Source organism: Pollicipes pollicipes, unplaced genomic scaffold, assembly GCF_011947565.3.
Source record: "Pollicipes pollicipes isolate AB1234 unplaced genomic scaffold, Ppol_2.1 Scaffold_6138;HRSCAF=7277_pilon_pilon_pilon, whole genome shotgun sequence".
In the NCBI taxonomy this organism is placed as follows: domain Eukaryota; kingdom Metazoa; phylum Arthropoda; class Thecostraca; order Pollicipedomorpha; family Pollicipedidae; genus Pollicipes; species Pollicipes pollicipes.
In genome coordinates this window covers 9,867,570-9,887,229 of record NW_023596818.1, presented here as the reverse complement: position 1 = coordinate 9,887,229, position 19,660 = coordinate 9,867,570, and the positions used below count along the sequence as shown (strand labels likewise).

Below are 19,660 nucleotides of genomic sequence, written 5' to 3'. Positions count from 1 at the left end.
GTGGCCCGAGGCGGGGTCACCGGGGTCCCCACGGCTCCCACTCACATCCGTACTCACCCGGAGCAGGTAGCCGCCCGTGTAGTTGCTGATGCGGCCCATGTGCTTCACCTGGCCCGAGCGGTACACCATCGGCGGCACTGTGCCGTTTCTCATCGCGCGCACCGCGCCCGGCATCGTCCTCCCCGTGCCGCGGCTCAAGCGACGATGGGGCTCGGCCGGCTGGCCGCGCAGCTTCCGCTTCCGGCCGGCGGCGGCGCCACCGTCGCCGGCCGGCCGCCTCACGTGACGGGCGGCGGCGGTGGCGGCGGGCGGAGACGCTGGCGGCGCTCCGCCTGCTCTATCGCCGCCTGGCCGCCGGCAAAAACGCCGCGTCGCGTCGTCGCCGACGTGGCCAATCGGCGGCGATCGCCGCGCCGCGGCCGGCAGCGGCGTAACGGTAGCGCACGGCAGCGCGGCAAAAAACGACCGGTGAACGGGCTGAGGCGACCGGCCGGCAAAAACGGACCCGCCGCGCGGCCACCGCTGCCGGTGCCGGCCGGGGAGGCCGCTCGTGTCGAGTCCGGCCCGGGGGAGGCGGACCTCCGCCGTTGACTCGTGTTGATCGGGTGGCTGGCCGTTGCAGACCATGCGCGCGCACGAGAAACGGCCGGGGAATTCCCGAGGTCCGTCACGGAAAAGAGGTCGGCAGCACTGGGTTGTCGACGTCTAGAATATATTTACAGATCTGGTCGTTGGGCTGTTCTCCGTTAATGCGTCAGATTACCCCATTCCAGTTTGGGTACATTCCTACGTTCGCACTGCGAGTCAGCGTCTTGTCCCGGTTTTGAGCTATTTCCGGTTTCAGCGATATTGCGAAAGCGGAGTGGTCACTTCAAGCTAAATATAAAGGCTCTTGCGAAACCTCTACATACGATATGCAGTGGAAAAAGGCTTGGCAGAACTACATTTTCTAACCTTCCATCTACACGGTCTCATACAACACGCAGACGAGGCTGAATGCTGGATGCGTCCATCGAAAACGACGACCAGCTGACACTAGAAATAGACGCGGATCCAGCGTCGAATCTTGAGTAGAGACTAAATCCGTCTGAGAACTAACTTCCAGATCAGTTGTCAGTTGCGTAAATAAGCCCAAAGTAGTGCAGACTGAATTGCTTTCCACCGCCGTGAGAGGCACGTGGCCCTGTTGGAGCCGCCCTTGACCGGAGCTGAGCCTTGAACCGCCAGGAGTGGATGGAGAATGCAAATGACAGGCGGGGTAGACAGTCACGCCAACTTTCATTGAAAGGTCACCATTGCATCATGTTCCAAAGACACGCGCTCTGTCGGCTGCGGCACACGCCCGCTCTGTCGGCTGCGGCACACTCTGGCACACGCCCGCTCTGTCGGCTGCGGCACGCTCTGGAACACACCCGCTCTGTCGGCTGCGGCACACGCTCGCTCTGTCGGCTACGGCACACGCCCGCTCTGTCGGCTCTGGCACACGCCCGCTCTGTCGGCTGCGGCACACGCCCGCTCTGTCGGCTGCGGTACACGCTCGCTCTGTCGGCTGCGGCACACACCCGCTCTGTCGGCCGTAGCTCACGCACGCTCTGTCGGCCGTGGTACACGCCCGCTCTGTTGGCCGTGGCACACGCACGCTCTATCGGCTTTGACACACGACACGCCCGCTTTGTCGGCTGCGGCACGCGCCCGCTCTGTCAGCTCTGGCACACGCTCTCTCTGTCGGCTTTGACAAACCCCCTCTGTCGGCAGTAGCTCACGCCCGCTCTGTTGGCCATGACATACGCTCGCTCTGTCGGCTTTGACACACACCCGCTCTGTCGGCTCTGGCACACGCCCGCTCTGTCGGCTTTGATACGCACCCGCTCTGTTGGCTCTGGCACACGCCCGTTCTGCTGGCCGTGGCTTGTCAACTTTGTCACAATTCTCAACTGTTGCCGCCAGCCCATCTTTGCAAACCGATATTGCCCGGTGGTAAATTGAATTTACGGGGGACGTGAGGACAGGAAAACATGGCGCCATTCACATGGATTCATTCCGCATGAACATGTTACAGCTCACTTAAAGTATCGATCACTTTGCAGGACCCAAGGCAAGCTGATTAGCAGGAGCACCATGCACATTAACTACTGAGCTGCCTATGACGTCACCAACGACGTCACTAGTCTGTCTGGGACGGACGCTGATATCAAAGCGTAACATAGGCTTGATTGCCTGAGCTTGGGTACGACAGGCCCAGACAAACCCGGGATATTCACATGATTGGTTGCGAGTCGGATTCCGAGGCGGCGTCAGGAGCACACGCCATGCGGCGGCTGGCATGAGCAATGACCTCAAGGTACGCGAACCCAGTCACAGACCTCGGGAAGACAGCAGTGAAACGCCGAAAACACCTAGCGATTGCATACAATCCGCTCTGTTTGGGAGCTTTTATCCGAAGTCAAGGAAGACGGGTGACGGCCGTTCGGCAGGTGTGTGCGGGGTCGTTTCGGTTAAACGAAGACGCTTTGGAGGCCGTCGCTGGCTGGTGGGGGACTTTGGCACGATGGCTGCGTACACAGCGTCATCAGGCAGCTGCAGATGTTACGTAAGAGTGAGTGGCAAGTGATTTTGCGCAGAGGAGACTCATCAGTCTCTGATAAGTCTCCTACCGGAGTTTATGTTAAACGGCCTGCGCACAGCGAGACACGCGGACGATTCTTCATTGGGATGTTTCATGGATGGTTGATGTCTTCCATGGATGGTTGGTGTCTTCCATGGGTGGCTTGAGACTTCCATGGGTGGTTGCCGTTCCCATGGGTGGGTGATGTCTTCCATGGGTGGTTGATACTTCCAAGGGTGGTTGCTGCTTCCATGGGTGGGTGATGTCTTCCATGGGTGGTTGACGTCTCCCATGGGTGGCTGATGTCTTTTATGAGTGGTTGATGTCTTCCGTGGGTGCTTCATGCTTTCATAAGTGGTTGATGCCTCCCAGGGTCGGTCGATGTGTTCCATGAGTGGTTGATGCCCTATAGGTGGTTGATGCTTTTATGGGTGGTTAATGTCTTCTATAGGTGCTGATGTCTTAATGGGCGGTTGATGCACTCCATGGGTGGTGATGTCTTCCATGGATGGTGATGTCTTCCATGAATGGTGATGTCTTCCATGGATGGTTGATGTCTAAGGAGACGAACGCTGGCGGTGGTATCCAAGCCAAACATGCCAGTGGTTGCGTGAAACTATGGCCAACTGTAAACAATAGCCAATCACCCGCAGCGCAGTTTGGCCGTGCAGCCGCCGCTGTCCGTCAGGTCACGAGGCACGAAACCGAAAAGAATCAAGGTGCTGCTACGGGGAACGGAGGAGCCACGTACGAGACTTAGAGGCTGAAGCCCGGTAAGGCGCAGCATGCTAAGAGTGCACGTGCAACGACGCGTAATGACTGCGCATGGACATCGTAAAAGATGAGCTACAAAAATAACCTGACACCAGGATATGGAAAACCGACCATGGACCTACCATGGACCTGAGACTGGACCGGGCGACACGGCATCACAATGAGGAAAGCGTGGCGTAACCGAGCACGAGGACGTGAGACGTCGAGGCGTGACGGCACACCAGACAGCGAAATGTGAGTGTGACCGGATACAAGACAGGAGAGGCCCGAAATGTCATGGGGTTTGGAGCCTTGGCATGCGAGATTTCACCTGCGCGAGCACCGAAACGCTCGCAGGGCAGCGCACCCACTAAGTCAGTCCGAGGCTGGCACCGCGCGCGTCGCCAGCGTCGAAGGCTCCGCCGAAATTACCGGCCGCCGCCACTCTTCGCGCCGCTTTGACGTCACTGGAGCGGACGTGACGTCACGGGTGTGACGTCAGCGGTGGCGTCGGCGCTCGGTCGGACGGCGGTCAACGGAGCCGACAAACACCCCGCCCCCCTCCGTTGACGACCATCGGCCGGGGAGGTCGCCGACGGTGGCCGCACGGCTTTCGAGGCGCCGTTCTCAGTCTTACAGTCCTCATGACCCGCGCCTGGCGCCGCTGCCCCCTCCTCTCCCGCAGAGGGAAGCGCGCGGCTGGGACCTTCTCAGAGTTCAGGGAAGCTACGTCAGCCTTCCACTGTGTAACGGGTTGTTGGTGGCCACGTTGGACGCGATAGCCACGGAGGGGCGCGTCCCACGAAGGGTGGATAGGGACGTAACCCACATCGAGCCCGCAGAGCAGACGTGTGCCCCCTCCCACCCAAATGGTGTGGCAAACATTGCACTAGCAGCGGTTTTTCAATTTGACATGCCTTCAAGTTAGACATGAAGCAGGTTGCGGCATGTTCTGATTCACACATCTTTACTTTCACCAGCTTTTTTTCGCCTTATGCACCAATAACTCTTCACGGCTTTGGCCTTAACACCGGTCCAATGAGAGGCGAGACTACTTAATGGCGTTTGGCGTTACTGGCGTTACTGGCGTTGCTATGACGTTAAGGCCGTGGATAAAGCACATAAGCTATAATGCCCCGCGTGTTCGTGATTTTTTGCGGCTGACAAAATGCGTTCTTGAATGGGAGTTTTAGTTTCGTTGCAAAACAAATGAATAGCCTTTTTTGGTTGGCCGCCGTTCCTTTAACTCAAAACAACGTGAGCTCCGTGTGATGATACTGCCGTCACGCCCGAGGTATGTTCAGTACCCTCATAAACGGCCAATCACATAATCTGATCTCGTAGACAATGGCTCACTTCAGCGCAGCTGTAACCACACATCTCGGGATTTCAGAAGACTTGACCCCTACAGCGGTGTCAAGGAACCGTCTTCGCCACGCTCAGGCCGCACCTGGAGACGTTAAGCCGCGGGTCACGTCTGCAGCCTCTGAGGTGGAAACGGGGCAGGTGGGGTCAATCATACCAAGGCCATGGAATCGGTGAGGTGCGGTGTCCGGGGAAAAACTGTCAAATTTCCTTCCGCTCCAGTCCGCGCAAAGTTGTTTTTGAGAGTTAGCTTGGATATTTTCTTTTTTAAGGGCCTCAGGTGCTCCGCGAGTAGGATGCTCCACTTATACACGAACATCCTCAAAGATGAAGTTCGTAAGTTTCGATGATGCCTAACTGTCGGTCCCCGCGACGGAGGGTTTTCCGTTGGTGGACTGATCCCGCTTTGGCAATGGTTCCAGCGCCATGGCATGCAAGGGGCCCAACAGGACTCCGAAATATAAGCCCCAACACGCAGCTTTGCGTCAGCTGGAAGATGGGGCCGAGAACGACGACTTGTACCACGGCTGTGGGCGCCAAATGCTGCTGCCGCAAATTGCCAACGTCGCTACAGGATCCTTCCGAGAAACCGAGAGTCGCGGACATCATCTAGATCTGTGCCCCCGCACCAGATTGTCCGTCGGGGCAAGATGAGCCTTAAGGCTTGCCCCGAGAACTGCAGTAGGCTTCGCGCTCACCATTACCCGTAGGCGTCGGCGTTGCGCCTGCCACACGCCGTAATACATACAACTTTATTTCTAAGACGGCTCCTCACAGACCTGGGGGTCTACCACCGTGAAAACCATCGTGTCATGCTGAGACGACGCGAAAAAAAACGCTGGTCAATACGAGTGAGCTTGCGCCCAAATGCTAGACAGTTTCACGATGCCGAAGGCCGCTCGCAACGCCGGAGGCATCAGAGCGCATACCCCCGAATCATACCATCCAAGTGCATCTGCCCTCATCAGGCATTGCTGCAGCAGTTGCCGCGTACCAATCCATTTCAGCACGCGACAAGCACGACTGCCGCTGCATATCGACGTGGGTCTTGGAATCAGAGCTGTCTTGTCGCTCATGCAGCTCTCCAAAGACGCCTCAGCTGCGGCCTCAAAGCCCGCCTGTTCAATCACCACCGTCAGAGCCGTCCGTCAAATACCCGCAGAAATGTCGTAAGGTCGATGCAAAGCCGACGTCAAGAACGACAAAAATAGCCTCATCAAGGTGACAAACACTATTTCGCATCCCACCTGACAACAGCAGAATGCAAAACAGGAGCCAAGACGGAGCTGTGACGCCCGCGGCGACCTCTGGAGTCGTCTGGCGGAACGCTCTTAGCGTCCGCCGCCATTCGCCCAGCCTCGCTGTCGCTGAGCCCGACAGTGCGACGGCTGTCTCCGCTGCCTGACTCGGTGGCCTTTCCTGCCACGCCCGCTGTCGGCCTTTCCTGCCCGGCCCGCTGTCGGCCTTTCCTGCCACGCCCGCTGTCGGCCTTTCCTGCCCGGCCCGCTGTCGGCGCTCTCGCCAGCTTGCCCCGCTGTCGGCGCTCTCGCCAAATTGGCTCACTGTCGGCGCTCTTGCCAGCTTGGCCCGCTGTCGGCGCTCTCGCCAGCCCGGCTGCTGTCGGTGCTGTCGCTAGCTCGGCCCGCTGTCGGCGTCCTAGCCAGCTCATCCCACTGTCGGTGCTTTCGCCGGCCTGGCCCGGTGTCGGCGCTCTCGCCGGCCTGGCTCAGTGTCGGCGCTCTCGCCAGCTCCAGAGCCGGCGTGACGAGCCGCCGCCGCTCACGGCAGCCAGCGGCGGCCAGCGGCAGTCCAGCTGGCGTTGAGCGAGCCCGCAGCGCGCGGAGGGGGGTGGGAGGAGGAGGTACGGCCCAGAGCGGTGTCATCCCGTGCGCGGTGCCACCGAGGTTCACGTGAACCTCAGCTACGCCCCAGGCTCAAACCAGACCGCCGGCAGAGCTCATGTTAATCACTGTGCAGTCACATTTGGAATGCGCATTTATTTACACTTTGATTTTGCAGGCATCCTTGCCAGACGACAGTGCAGCGGGCCAGAGAAGCACACATACAGCGCGAACAAATAAACCTCTGGCTGGGGAAGAAGGAAAATGGAACGAAATGATTATGGAGGTCTTCGGGACAGACGACACGTAAAAAGCCTACGCATCAGAATGAGTGTGTCATGACTTCGTGCTGAGCATACAAGACGCTAAGCGATATATATATATATATATATATATATATATATATATATATATATATATATATACATATGTGATGGTGGTTAGATATTCGTCACATGTAAGGCACTGCGCCTTCATTTCCTTATCACCAAAGCATTTCCCTCATTCGTGACTGGACAGTTGTTCCGCGATAGGTCGTCCCAGCCACTCTCGCTCTGCAGTCGATGACGTCAGCGCCATCGGCTGGGCCTTGCCACACCATCATAACTAACCCCACGCCCGTCAGCGGGCGCCAGCGCGTAGAGAGCGGCCGTTGTCGACCGCCGTAATCCCCCGAGCGGAAGACCCACGAGCGCAGGCTGCCGAAGCCCTTCGGCGCGCCGCCACCCCGGACCGCTCCCCTCGCGCCCGCCTGCCCAGCGCGCCGCCAGCAAGTGGCCAGCACGCGCACACGTGGAGCAGCCGGCACCCGGCGTGTGATGTAATGAGGTGCTAATGAGCGCCTGACAGCTGTGGGCGCGCTCGGCGGGGTCGGGAGCGGCGGCGGCGCGCGGTGTCCCGCCGAAGCCCCAGCGACGGCGCGTCACTTGTAAGCCATCGGCGTCACGCGTCCACAGAGGATTGACTTCACCGTTCCGCCCCGGCCGCATCGTTGTCAAACGGTGCTTCTTGTGGCAGGCACCAATCGCTGCCAGTCTAAGATTACTGTTTGTTGATTTTGCCATGGAGCTGTCACCATTATTCCCGTTTATCAGTGTTCTTCTACAATTTCTACAAGCTCTCTAGCCTATGGTGTTCACCGCACCCTTCGGATCGCGACCCAGCAACGCACGGCGGGCAGTGAGGCACCAACTGAATGTTGACTTCCACGCCCAGGCGGCCGAGCACACGCCGAACCTGCGGGCAGCCAGACCGGGGCAGACAGACGGCCGGGCGTGCCGCGGCCTAACCGCCTGGCGTCGGCCGAGCGGGCGGCACGCCGCGGTCCTGGGCCGTGCCCGCCACAGGTACGCAGCGGCGGCGATGGCGGCTGCCCGGGGCCGGATACGGCCGGCAGCGCGCGTTGATAGCACGGCCGCGCCGCCGCCCGCCCGGGCGCCGCGTTGCATCATGTCCGGCGCGCGACGCCGCCGGGCCCGGGTCACACGAGAGGGAGGCGGGCGGGGCGGAAGGTCACACGGCAGGGAGGCAGGCGGGACGGAAGGTCACACGACAGGGAGGCGGGCGGAGCGGAAGGTCACACGATAGGGAGGCAGGCGGGCTGGAAGGTCACACGACAGGGAGGCAGGCGGGGCGAAAGGTCACACGATAGGGAGGTGGGGAGGGGCGGAAGGTCACAAGAGAGGGAGGCGGGCGGGGCAGGTCACATGAGAGGGAGGCTGGGCAGGGGAAGCGGGCGGAGCAAAAGGTCACACGAGAAACAGGCGGGCATGATTGAAAGTCACATGATAGGGAGGCGGGACGAGGCGGAGGGTCACCCAAGGGTAAAGTGGGCGGGACGGAAGGCCACATGAAAGGAAAGCGGGCGGGGACGAGGGTCACACGGGAGAGTGTTGGGACGAAGCCGAGGGTCACACGTGATAGAGGTGGGGTGGGGCGGAGGGTCGCGCGAGAGGGAGGTGTGGTGCGGCGGAGCAAAATATCACGCAAGAGGGAGCCCGGGCGGCGCGCAAGGTCACACAATCATAGGAATCAGTGACAGGCGTGATAAGTCAAAGGCAACGGTGTTTGTTATGCACTCCAAAGAGCACGCTCCAGACCAAGGTGCTCACTCCAGCCCGAGCCCAGACCAAGGCGTTCACTCTAGCCGAGCTCAGGCCAAGGCGACCACTCTGACCCGAGCCAAGACTAAGGCGTTCACTCCAGCCCGAGCCCAGAGCAAGAAGTTTTCTCTGGTCTGAGCTCAGACTAAGGCGTTCAATCTAGCCCGAGCCCAGACCAATGCGTTCAATCAGGCCTGTGCCAAAACTAAGTCGTTCAATCTGATCCGAGCCCAGACTAAGGCGTTTACTCTGATGCGAGCCAGTTCAAGGCGTTTTCTCTGGGCTCAGACCAGACCGCTCAGTCTGGCCGGAGCCCAGACCAAGGCGTTTTCGCCGGCCCCAAAAGGCGACAGTATGCAGCATGACTCTGCACCTCCACTGTCAGACAATGAAAGCACGAGCACAGAGGTCGATGGCATACGGACGCGCCAGCGAAGACATCTCCCAGGCGCCAGAACTTCCATGTCATCCGGGTGCACCACGCCATCGCCCGCTGTCCCTCACCCAAACTGGTGCCAGACAGTACAAGTGATGTTGACTTCAGTGAGCAATAAAATGTGCTCAACAGCTTACGTCGTACGTGTGATAGCATAACGCTGCTTATTCATTAGCTGTCTGGGAACCTATCATAACTTTGAGCCATAGCTAACTGGAAAAAAACTGCAATCCTGCGAGCGTTTGGGGGCAAGTGAAAACGCATGCAACGAAAAAACCTTCACGATTAGATCAGCTCCGATTACAAACTCACGATAAACCGCCTATCAAAGCCAAAGTACACAGAACAATACAAATAGAACCCACTTTGACGCCCCTCATGGGGAATGCTCGGCGCACCACCGTGACAATCTTCATTACTTGACGGAATTAAGACACTTGCTCAGACCAGAAATCGCGATACCGCTAAACCACGCAGCGCCAAATCGTAGCGCCGCCCGTCAATCAAGCGATGCAAATTCCGTGACGCACCCGCGGGGGCCTTCCGTCGCGTTAGCACCCGCGCGCCTGAAAAAAACATCCGGTATTGCGATGCGTAACGATAAGTCACGCCGCCCGCCGCCGGGACAGACCAGGCATTGATGTTACGTGGAAAGTGGGGAGGGGGGGGGGGGCATTGACGGCCCCGCTGAGCTGTTCAGCTGTTCAGCTGTTCAGAGGTCCACGGCAGCGCGCTGCGCGCTTCCGGCGACGCTGCCGCCGCTGCACTGGCTGCTGCTCAGTGCATACCATGCCACGCCCAGGGTGAGAGGGAACATCGGTAATGGTTTGTGATGGTTGGAAGCGTCGACAAACCATTGAACGGCTGCCGCAATAGCAGACAGATTCCCGTGACGGGACCATTCGAACGGAAGGGGGCCGGGGAAGGGGAGTCCTGAAACGCGGCGAGTCATGCAATTAGCGAGGGATTTTACGCTCCGTAAGCAGCAGCTTGCATTATGTCCATGGCTTAAGAGCGGGGTGACCTTACAGTTATGCATGCAGCCAGACATCACCGAAAAAGGCAACATGACGTCCTCTTTAACCGAGGAGGGGCTTCGTCCCTAAAGCGATGTTTTGACTTTGGTGTTGACTCTGTTGTTGGACCCCGTCCCAAAACTTTCTCTCTCGTAACGGTCCCTCGCCTCTTGCAGCTCTTCCTGTCTCTGCCACGTCCCCTCCGGACATCCCCCTCACTTCACCAGTTCTCGCCACTAGGCGAGTCTGCCACCGGTGAACCGAGCCGAGCCGAAATGGCCGAGCGCGCATTACAGCCAGACACGGTACAGCGCGGACACCGTGGCCGACTTGATGACCGACAGCCGCAACGACCGACTGGCCGCCGGGACGCTGGCTGGGGTGCTGACCGACGGCTGGGTGGAGGCGGGGTGCCGGGCCGGGGTAGCGGTATTGACCGCGATGCTGGGGCCGAACGGGGTGCTGGGCAGCTCATGGGGACGCGGGGGTTGGGGGCGGCCAGTGAGCGATGAGCCCATGAGCCACCGACCGCGCGATCGCACTAGCCGGGCACCGAACCCGGTGACGGTACTGACGGGGTGCCACTCCGCGCTAGTGGTACCGAGTGAGGTACCAAGCCGTGATGGCGGCTGTGGCCGCGGTACGCCCCGCGCTGACGGTCCCGGCCGGGGCACTGGCCGTGGTGGCCGCACCGACGGCGGTACTCACCGGCGTGCTGGGTGGGCCATGGTGGCGGTACGCCGGTGGCTGATAGCTGGGCTGGGCCGGGTAGCGCAACTGCAGCTGCAGCTGGCCGGCCGGCGGCTGGCTCTCCAGGAAGCGGGGCGGCGCGTACCCGCCGCCGCCGCCGCCGCCGCCCTGGACCAGGCCCAGCGGCGCGGCCGGGTACACCCTGCTCCTCATCTGCTGGGCGGACGCGCGGACACGTCAGGCAGACACGGCAGGCGGACACGGCGCGCGGACACCACGGCGGCGGAGGACGCGGGACCGACACTGGCGGCTGGCTGACCGGCGGGAGAACAGCAGGTGTCGCGGCCGGCCGGCGCCGTTCGCCGCCACGTGATTCACCCGCGGCCCGTTCAATGACCACCGCGCCGCGACAGGTTGGCGCGACTGCCGCTAGGTGGCGGGCCGTCGCGAGGCGCGACCGGCCCAAGCCGCGCCGCGGCAGAAGGAAAGCACACTCACAGCCGGGGGAAAGCCGCGGTGGAGCGATTGTGCAAATCAGAGCGTTATCGAGATTATTCATCGAGTTTTAATCGGTGGTACTCTTAATCTGCTATTTATGTGCTCATGATCTCCGGTCAGTAACGGTGGTTTGACTTCGGGTTCTTCCTGATCGCAAAACACGGAAAATCGTATCTATGTCGTTCTGAGAAGCGATCCGAGAATGCAGCCAAAGCCGGACAGAATACCAAGCGTTAAAAAGTCCTTTCAACAAGCCCGCCAAGCTCGCCCCGTGGAAACAAAGCAGGGCTAACGGATGATAACGCCATTTTAGGACTCGGAACAAATGTTGCTCACGAGGCGAACAACACGATCAGGGGCGGTCTGCCCGGTCTTCCTGGGGCGAGGCCCCCACCCGCCGCTAGCAGCAGGCACAGTGTATGCTGTGGTCACACATGTTCTTCCTCGTTTTCGAGCGGCTGGGTGCGGGGCTTGTCATATTTACACTGGTCGTTCTGATAACATCTCGCAGTGTAGCACATTGCGTTTTGATTGAGTTATCGGGAAGTCCGCTGGATGGTGGGAAGGGACACTTTTAAAGGTATGTCAGGGCTTGTTGGCCTTTAAGCCGTACAGGGAGTTATGTATCTCTTATCGGAGCAGAGGGGGCAGCAGGCCTTAGAGGCCATACGCCCGGTTCAACGCTCAAGAGAGCCATCAGCAGGCCCCAAATCATAATGTTATCACTTCTGCATGCATTTGCACCAGCCAAACATCAAGCGTTAAGCACCGGTTATCGCAGGGTTGTGCATCGTTCTCGCGGTGTACTAAATTACATTGCAAAGGAGGCACGTGCTAATATGTTGCACCTGACGATCATAAAAGCGACTCTGAACAGTAAGTGGATCGCGATGAAACGCTCGTTGCGGTGGTTTCTCGAATGTATGTATGTTTAAACGCGACTTCCCTTCGCTTTGCCATTTTCCTTGACATCATCTGCTTGTCCTCACTCTTCGGCGGCGATTGCTCGACACAAACATCATGCATGTGCGTAACGCATCTTATGCCGCTTTTTTCTTTGTCCAGGAAACGAACGTGGTCTTGCATGCGCGTGTTCCGAAATGAAATGGAACACGCAGAGGCAACATGGCTTTGAACTTCATTTCCGCCACTCGTCTACCAACCCTAAGCCTAAAATCGGCATTTACGACACCGTCGGCGTTGCGCGCAATTGAAGCGTGCCTAACCAGCCTCCATGCACCATACCCATCCACAAGCCTGCAGGTGCCCATGGGTAGCTGAAACGCCACCCCACTGCCCATGTCATAAACAAACGACGTTTACATGGACGAGCTAGGCTCCACTCACTGTACGCGCAATTATCTTCTTCGTGACTGAGTCCATGCAATACAATGCAATGCTGTACAGTTGCATGATGAGTTTCAAACTTCAGCGGCGATGCTTTGGGTCGGTTATGGGTGCTCTCGCCCAACTCACAGAGCGCATTGACCTAGTCCCAAACGTCTTCGAACAATACAAAATGTGGACGTCCGAACGTCATTGACGTCTATCTGTACACTAATTTCCGTACAGAATGCACAGGGCCCAACGGCTTACCAGTACCTTCAAGGCGCATTCACATCAGCCCTGGCTTTATATTGCACAAGCAAACATTGCTCAGAAGGGCATGGGGAAACACGTGCATGACAGCGCATTCTAAAACCAATGTCACAGATTCGGATCACTCCATTATAACGAGAACTTTTAGATGCAGCAATGTCCTGGTGCACGTGACTTCGGATGCGACCTTGCACGTACGTTTGACGTGTCAGACACAAAGCATTACGACTACGATCACTACTTTTTGCAACACAGCTGGAACATACAAGACACTCACACTTTTGTGTGAATGTGTTGTCATTCCTTGTCATGTGTGAGGCTCTCAAATCGTATTCAAACTTGTTCCCGAAGCAGACCGCTCAACAACATTCGAGCATGTGATCGGTAATGCACAATTTGTTTGAAGCATTATTCCTCACACATTTTTATTTCATATACACATCTGATTTTGATAATTCGAGCAATCTTCAAACACTTTCCAATGTCTATTGGCATATGTATTTGCGTTCTACAACGCGTGCATGTTTTCTACATACCTTTCACTGCACGCGCAGTGTTGAGTTTGCCCCAGAAACGCTACTTTAGGCATCCCGCTAAAGGTGTTCGGCATTCAAATTTACCCATATACCGAGCAAAACAAAGAAAAGATCAGCAAATTTTCCCGGGGCTCAGACGCTTACTGAACCTATCACAAGATACTCATTTAACAACGCGTGTGAACAATTTTGTCGTTCAGTCCCGGTGGGCATGAAATCTTCGTTGCTAGCTGTATCGCCTTAACGCTTCAAAACGTATTGTGTGTGACATGGGGCCATTCGGCGCCCACACTACATATCAGTCATACATCAGTCATACATACATATCAGTCAGTCATATCAGTTTTTGGTGGGTTTTCATATCAAAACAAAGCGGCTAGGTGAGCCACCAGCCGTTTTTTTTTTTACCTTGACATGATTGACGTTCAAAGAAACCGCAGGACGGAAGCACTCATCTACGCAGACGTAGGAAATTTTCAAAAAGTGGGCGACAGACTAAGGGCATACTTTTACTGGGAAGCGTCAGATTCTTACTGTTTTACTGGGAAGCACCTTACTGTTTGAGGAAAATTACTGGTGAAATAGGTAAATCGGCATGCATGCTTAAGGTAGAACAAAAGTAAGCTAAACGTACGTAAAATACGAAAAAGTGGGAGGGCAGCTAACATTGCTGGTCCCCCACCACGAAAAGTGGGGCCATGGACCCCTCGCTCCCCCTGTTCCTAAATCCATGATGATCTGCGGTCATGGTATATTTTCGATCACGCATGTATTACTGCAGACTTTCACTAACCGTGCTCGCCTAACTTATCACCTGCACTGTGCCTGTATGTGTTTGTTGAGGTGGAAGGCTATTCATCACGTCCTAGAATGTTCAGAAATCACCACTTGCTTCTCGTCCTAGAATCCATCCAGTTATGAAATCGGTTAACCCCATTCACCGCAATAGACACACCCCAACTAAGCGGCACAACCCTGAGGTGAGTACACCTCCGACTTGTGCAGCTCGGGTAAACCCAACAGTCATAAGCAAGACCACGAGAGTGACGTGTTCCCACAGAACTGGATTTTATCACGCACACTCGCGCAACTCACTGCGGCGGCTGGCTAAAACGGCCAATCGCCATGCCCGGATCGCTGCGGCTGCACCGGCGGTGGCGGCAGGCCGGGCACCACTGCATGGCAGCGATCACGTGACAGGCCGTAATGCCTCGGGCCGTGAGAACGCAGTGCCGTAGGTAAGGTTTATATTTCGACTGGTAAGCATTACAGCCGCACGTGACAGGCGAAAAACCACGTGCATGATGTCTGAACGCCGCAACCATACTGAACCGAGCTAGCCATGCATTCATAAATTCACACCCGGTTGTCGGACGTGATCACACTAGCTTAAAATATAGGCTGGGGCAGACGCAAAAGGTGCGGCCGCATGCTAAGAATGTGCTCGGATTATTCAGACGGCATAGAGTCTACGTGATGTCACAAGCGTCGCGCCATTCGACTGCTTTTGGTCGTCCGCAGAGAGCCGGACGGAGAAGCTCGTGTGGGACGTCACGTCAACTCCATGTCCGAAACGAGTCTTCCGATTTAAACTTTCGTGACCCTTGGTACCGGAAACATGGCAAACATGCAGTTGCGTCCTCTGGCACAGATGAGTGCATAATTGCGTCGCAGGAATCTAGTCGATCTGGCCTTAATTGGCTGAACCAATACTATAGCATTTCTACCTCAACGATTGAGACCACCAGCAAAAACCATCCTCTGCTCCTAAAGGTCTTATAAACTTTTCTTGTAGCTCAGATATTGAGCTTCGCCCATGCATTTTTTTGCCAGTGTGGGTCATTTTGGTCAATAAGTTTCTGTTGGTTAACAGGACCTCACGTTCATGATTTGCGCTTGTAGTATTGACCCCGCCGAACTTCCCACATTGATGCATGCATCAGTTGGGCTTGTTAAAGGGAATGTCCCCCTTTGAGGCGTATTTCGACAACACTCTAGTGAAACCTCAGGACCAATCATGTCTAATCATATTACTGCGTAGTGGCATCGGATCACCATCAAGATATGACAAGGCTGATTTAACTTAGTTCAGGTTCAAATAACGCTGTCAACTTTTTTAACAGCACTAGAATTCCTTCTCTCTTGGAGGCCCCCGTGTAGCTCTGAACCGCGACAACTGAAGACGGCGGAATTTGCTGGGAGCTGTCGTCAGCTGTTACGGACAAGAGGATTGCGGGCCTGCCGGCTTAAAAGCGGCACCTCTACTGGTATGGATGACATGAGTACAAATAACGTTTGTGATAGGCACAACAAGCACGTTGGCTGAAGTTTGAACCAGTGCGTCACTGTAGACGAAGTGATACCTCTGTTTCCCAACGCCAAAGTGCGCTCTAGAAAGAACCACTGTGCTTAAAACCCATGGGTAAAATGTTTTATCGAATGAAAGGGGGGGGGGGGGAGAAACCAAAGCCGTGGTAAAGGTTTCATTGAACGTGTGTAATAATGACCTCAAGTTTTATACTATTTTCCCTAAACAAACTGGTGCAAGCTTTCGCAACCTTTATTGCACAAGCGTTTTGACAAATTAGTGTATGGCAAACAACACAAAACACCTACGTTCGAAAAAACGAATCAAATTGAAAGCACTCTTCTCACACTGAGAACAGCGAATTCAATGAAATTTCTCCGGCCTGAGTGGCTACTAAAAATCTAAATTCTGGGCTATTCAGAAGGATTTCGAGAAGACTGGTGTGATCGATGAAGTCGGACACTCCCGATAAACAACAAGCGAAAGCACAAAAAGTTGGCAGACTCCTTTTAAACAGGGCGTTGATGCTTGAAAGATCACCCGAAGCTACCCGACATGATACTAATTGAAACCTTGTAGATATAAGTGCGTAAGTATAAGTGAGATGCCTTGCACTTCGTGCAAGGCATCTCACACAAACAACTTACGTAATTTGCAAGTCACATGAACTGTGAAAATTCCATGGGCCTCCCAACATCAGTGTAAACGCACACCTACAGACATTCATAACATGCATCTATGGATTGTCCACTTCATACATGTCCATCAAACATGGAATTTCTATGGAAAATCAGCCGATGAGATCGATGATTTTGTAATGATTTAGGACTTCAGTCATAATGATGGAAGCATGCAATAAACGAGAACACTTTGGGTATACACTGGCTTAAGTGGGCGGGGCTTCACGACAATGAAGCATTCATTGCCCATTTTCTCCCAGTTTACATCAAAGGATGCTGCATTGATAAATTTTCCGCTGCTCGGTCAACTGTTGGCACAGTTAGGGGACGGACAGTGTTGAGATCACGTGCCGATTTGTAGACGATGCATTCCCCTCTGCCGCGTAGTTGGTTTAACGTTTAAAAAATATCTGCTTGCGACACATGACGTCCATCATTAAAAAAGGCATTTGGCCGGTGAACCTTCACGGCATGCGGATCTACGGTTGCACGTGAGTGCACGGGACCCGGTGCACACACCTACCCACACTGTTGCCGGCAGGACTGCAGGCCTTCTCGTACGTCAAACGGCGTTGGGCTCGTGCCGTCACGACGCCGGGTCGAGGAGGTCTGGGCCAGGTTTGGAAATGTGTTTGAGGCTTTGCCGCGCGCTGAAAATTTAACTTTTCCCCAATGAATTGGGCGAGGAGAACCGAGATTGTCCTTCGCGTAGCTCGGTTGGTTAAACGGCCTACCTTGCGATCCACCCACCCGTGGCGGGGTGAGTTCGAGTCGCTTTACGCGCTCGCTATTTGCCCTTGACAGATATGACCTGCGGCCGTTGGCAGCGGCCGCGCTGAAGGTCAAGTGACGTCAGAGGGCAGGATGAATCGTACCGAACATTGCGGCACGTTAAACTTTCGCCACTAAATTTTGCCGTTGGCCTGGATTTGCGCGATCGGATGGAAGGGGTCAAGGCTCACACAAGCACTGCTTAGCGTGAGCTCTGACCCCATAAATCCACCTATTCACAGGGCTCAGATAAAATCTTTAAAAGAGGAAGAAAAGAGAGACCACATTACATTCACGTTGAAACATTGCGGTGACTTAAAGCCCGATGGAATATTCGCACGCCATTGTCTTAAGCATGTTCAGCACAGCTTCAGAGGACCGTGATTCTTGTCGCCGAAAATCGCACGGCTGCGGTCCGCGGTCGCGAAGCCAGCAGCCTCTCGGAAGCGTGACGGCCGGAACAGCCACGCTGAGCGGCTTACATGGAAGATCCCCTCACTGTTCAAGTAGCGCTCTTCGGCCTCCGGCCTCGCTAACATCATGACCTGAAGCTTAGCTTCCCGGAGTGGAAGCGGTCTTGGCTGAACGGTTCGGGACACATGAAGAACGGACTGTATGACCCTGGGTGGAGCAGGGACCGCTGGAGCTGCAATAAACGTGCACTTGAAGGAAGTTTACTCCGGCTCTGTGGTCCCAGCAACAGTATATGCGCTTGGGACATATGGTGAACAAACTCCGCATTTGACGCTTTCCAGCGAAAGCAGAAGTGTCCTCCAAAACTAACAGTCGCTGCCTTCACATCAAGGACTAAATGAAAGCAAACTGTCCAAGGTTCATCAGACCTCGTTGCGGAATGACGCCAGCAAGGATTGCACCCGCGGTAAAAGTGCACGGACAGTACAAACCAGACCCTTGCACACATTGCTGTGGTCTCCAAGCTTCTCCTCAACCTGCGTGCTATCGGCGGTTAGTTTTCCTAAAAATAATACCTGCATGACGCGGGGTCCGCAGGAGCCTACAGGAGCCTCACACAAAGCTGATTACTCTTGCACTTCATAAACGTGGGTCCAAGGGATCCCCGACCTATCTCGCTCTTTGCTGTCAGGGGTAAGGAAAAAAATCGGCGGAGGTAACCGCATTAGCCGGTTGCTTAGCACATTCAAAAAAACACTGCGAAATTTTGTTGTGGTCAGAAAGCAGGGCCTGCGAATTTCGCCTAATTTCTCCGAAGCTATTGTGCACAACGTGAATCGGCAGAGTTTACGCCAAACCGCACCACGAACTGAAGCCACCGTGCTCCACGGACGATATTGATAAACACTTGTGACAAATTTGAAGTTCCACATGACAATGGAATTAACAAGGTGACCTATCCAAAACAAAAAGAAGGGACATATCCGAAATTGCGGATGCTCGACCTATCACTGGCTTTGTTTTGGTTAAGCGAAAGTATGAAATACAAGTTTGTAATTGACCGAAGTTGATTGATTGCTATTTTTTGTGCAATTTTTGAAAATTTCAGAGAAAAACGTAAAGAGATATCGAATTACGATATTTACACCAGACAACTGAAACTGTGCTTTGAATTTTTGTTACTCCCGGTTTTGCAACATCAGCGTTTGCGGATTTGTATGCGTTGGCGTTGTGTTTATTCCCAGTATTGCAGCGAGTCCCATTAACCGACCCCGAAAACACCACGAGCTCCTCAGCTTGACCTAGTGATACGGCTTACACAAAACAATAAGAGCATCCAGATGACCCGATGCACTAGGTCACATGCAATTCTGAGTCACGGGTTGTTGTTTGGGGTCCAGCTGTACGACTTGTTCTGGAACGCCCACGTGCATGACATAGGGCATATTCGCTCAAATAAAACTCCACAGTGCCAGACGGCGAAAGTAACGGACACGATCGAAGCACTGGGCTCGTAGACTGATGGTTCAGGGTTGTGACGTCAGTGATGTTCGCCACACCATCACAACGTCGACGTCAGTGGAGCGCTGCTTTAAAGTGAGACAGACGGCTGAGCTGGCTCTTGCCCCGGGGTGCGGCAGCCTCTGCAACGACGCCGTGTTTTCACGACGCCGCCCGCCACAACGGCCGCCTTGGCCCGAAAACTTTCGCCCGCCGTCGACCCGTGCCCGATCACCGGCGTCTGACCCCTCCCCGCCCCTCCCCTTCCTCCGTTTGGTGGTCCGGTCGCCCGTGACGCCGCGGAGAAACCCGCGCAAGACGAGTCGTCGAGCGGCGGGCGCCGCGCCGGACCCGGGCCCGGGTCAGGTGCCGGTCTGACGCAGGACGGGGAGGTCAGTGGAGGGGAGGGAGGGGAGGGTGGGCGAGCAGGGAAGGTCACCGGGTGGGGTCGGGACGCTCAATAAGTCGAGACATGCCGGGCCTGACCGTTAGTTATAATCCGGCATTTCTCAAGCCGGTTCTAGGCGCGGATGGAAATGTACACAG

At 55.6% G+C, this 19,660-nt stretch overlaps 1 protein-coding gene across 1 annotated transcript in view; it reads right to left on the bottom strand.

Moving 5' to 3' along the window:
- Positions 1-188, bottom strand: part of LOC119105875 (RNA-binding motif, single-stranded-interacting protein 2) — a 43,845-nt gene extending 43,657 nt beyond the window's left edge. Inside the window, exon 1 of the mRNA XM_037229427.1 lies at positions 58-188. Coding sequence (XP_037085322.1) covers positions 58-174 — 117 coding nt within the window. The 5' untranslated portion in view covers positions 175-188. The remainder of the gene's footprint in view (positions 1-57) is intronic.
- Positions 189-19,660: the final 19,472 nt, after the last annotated feature.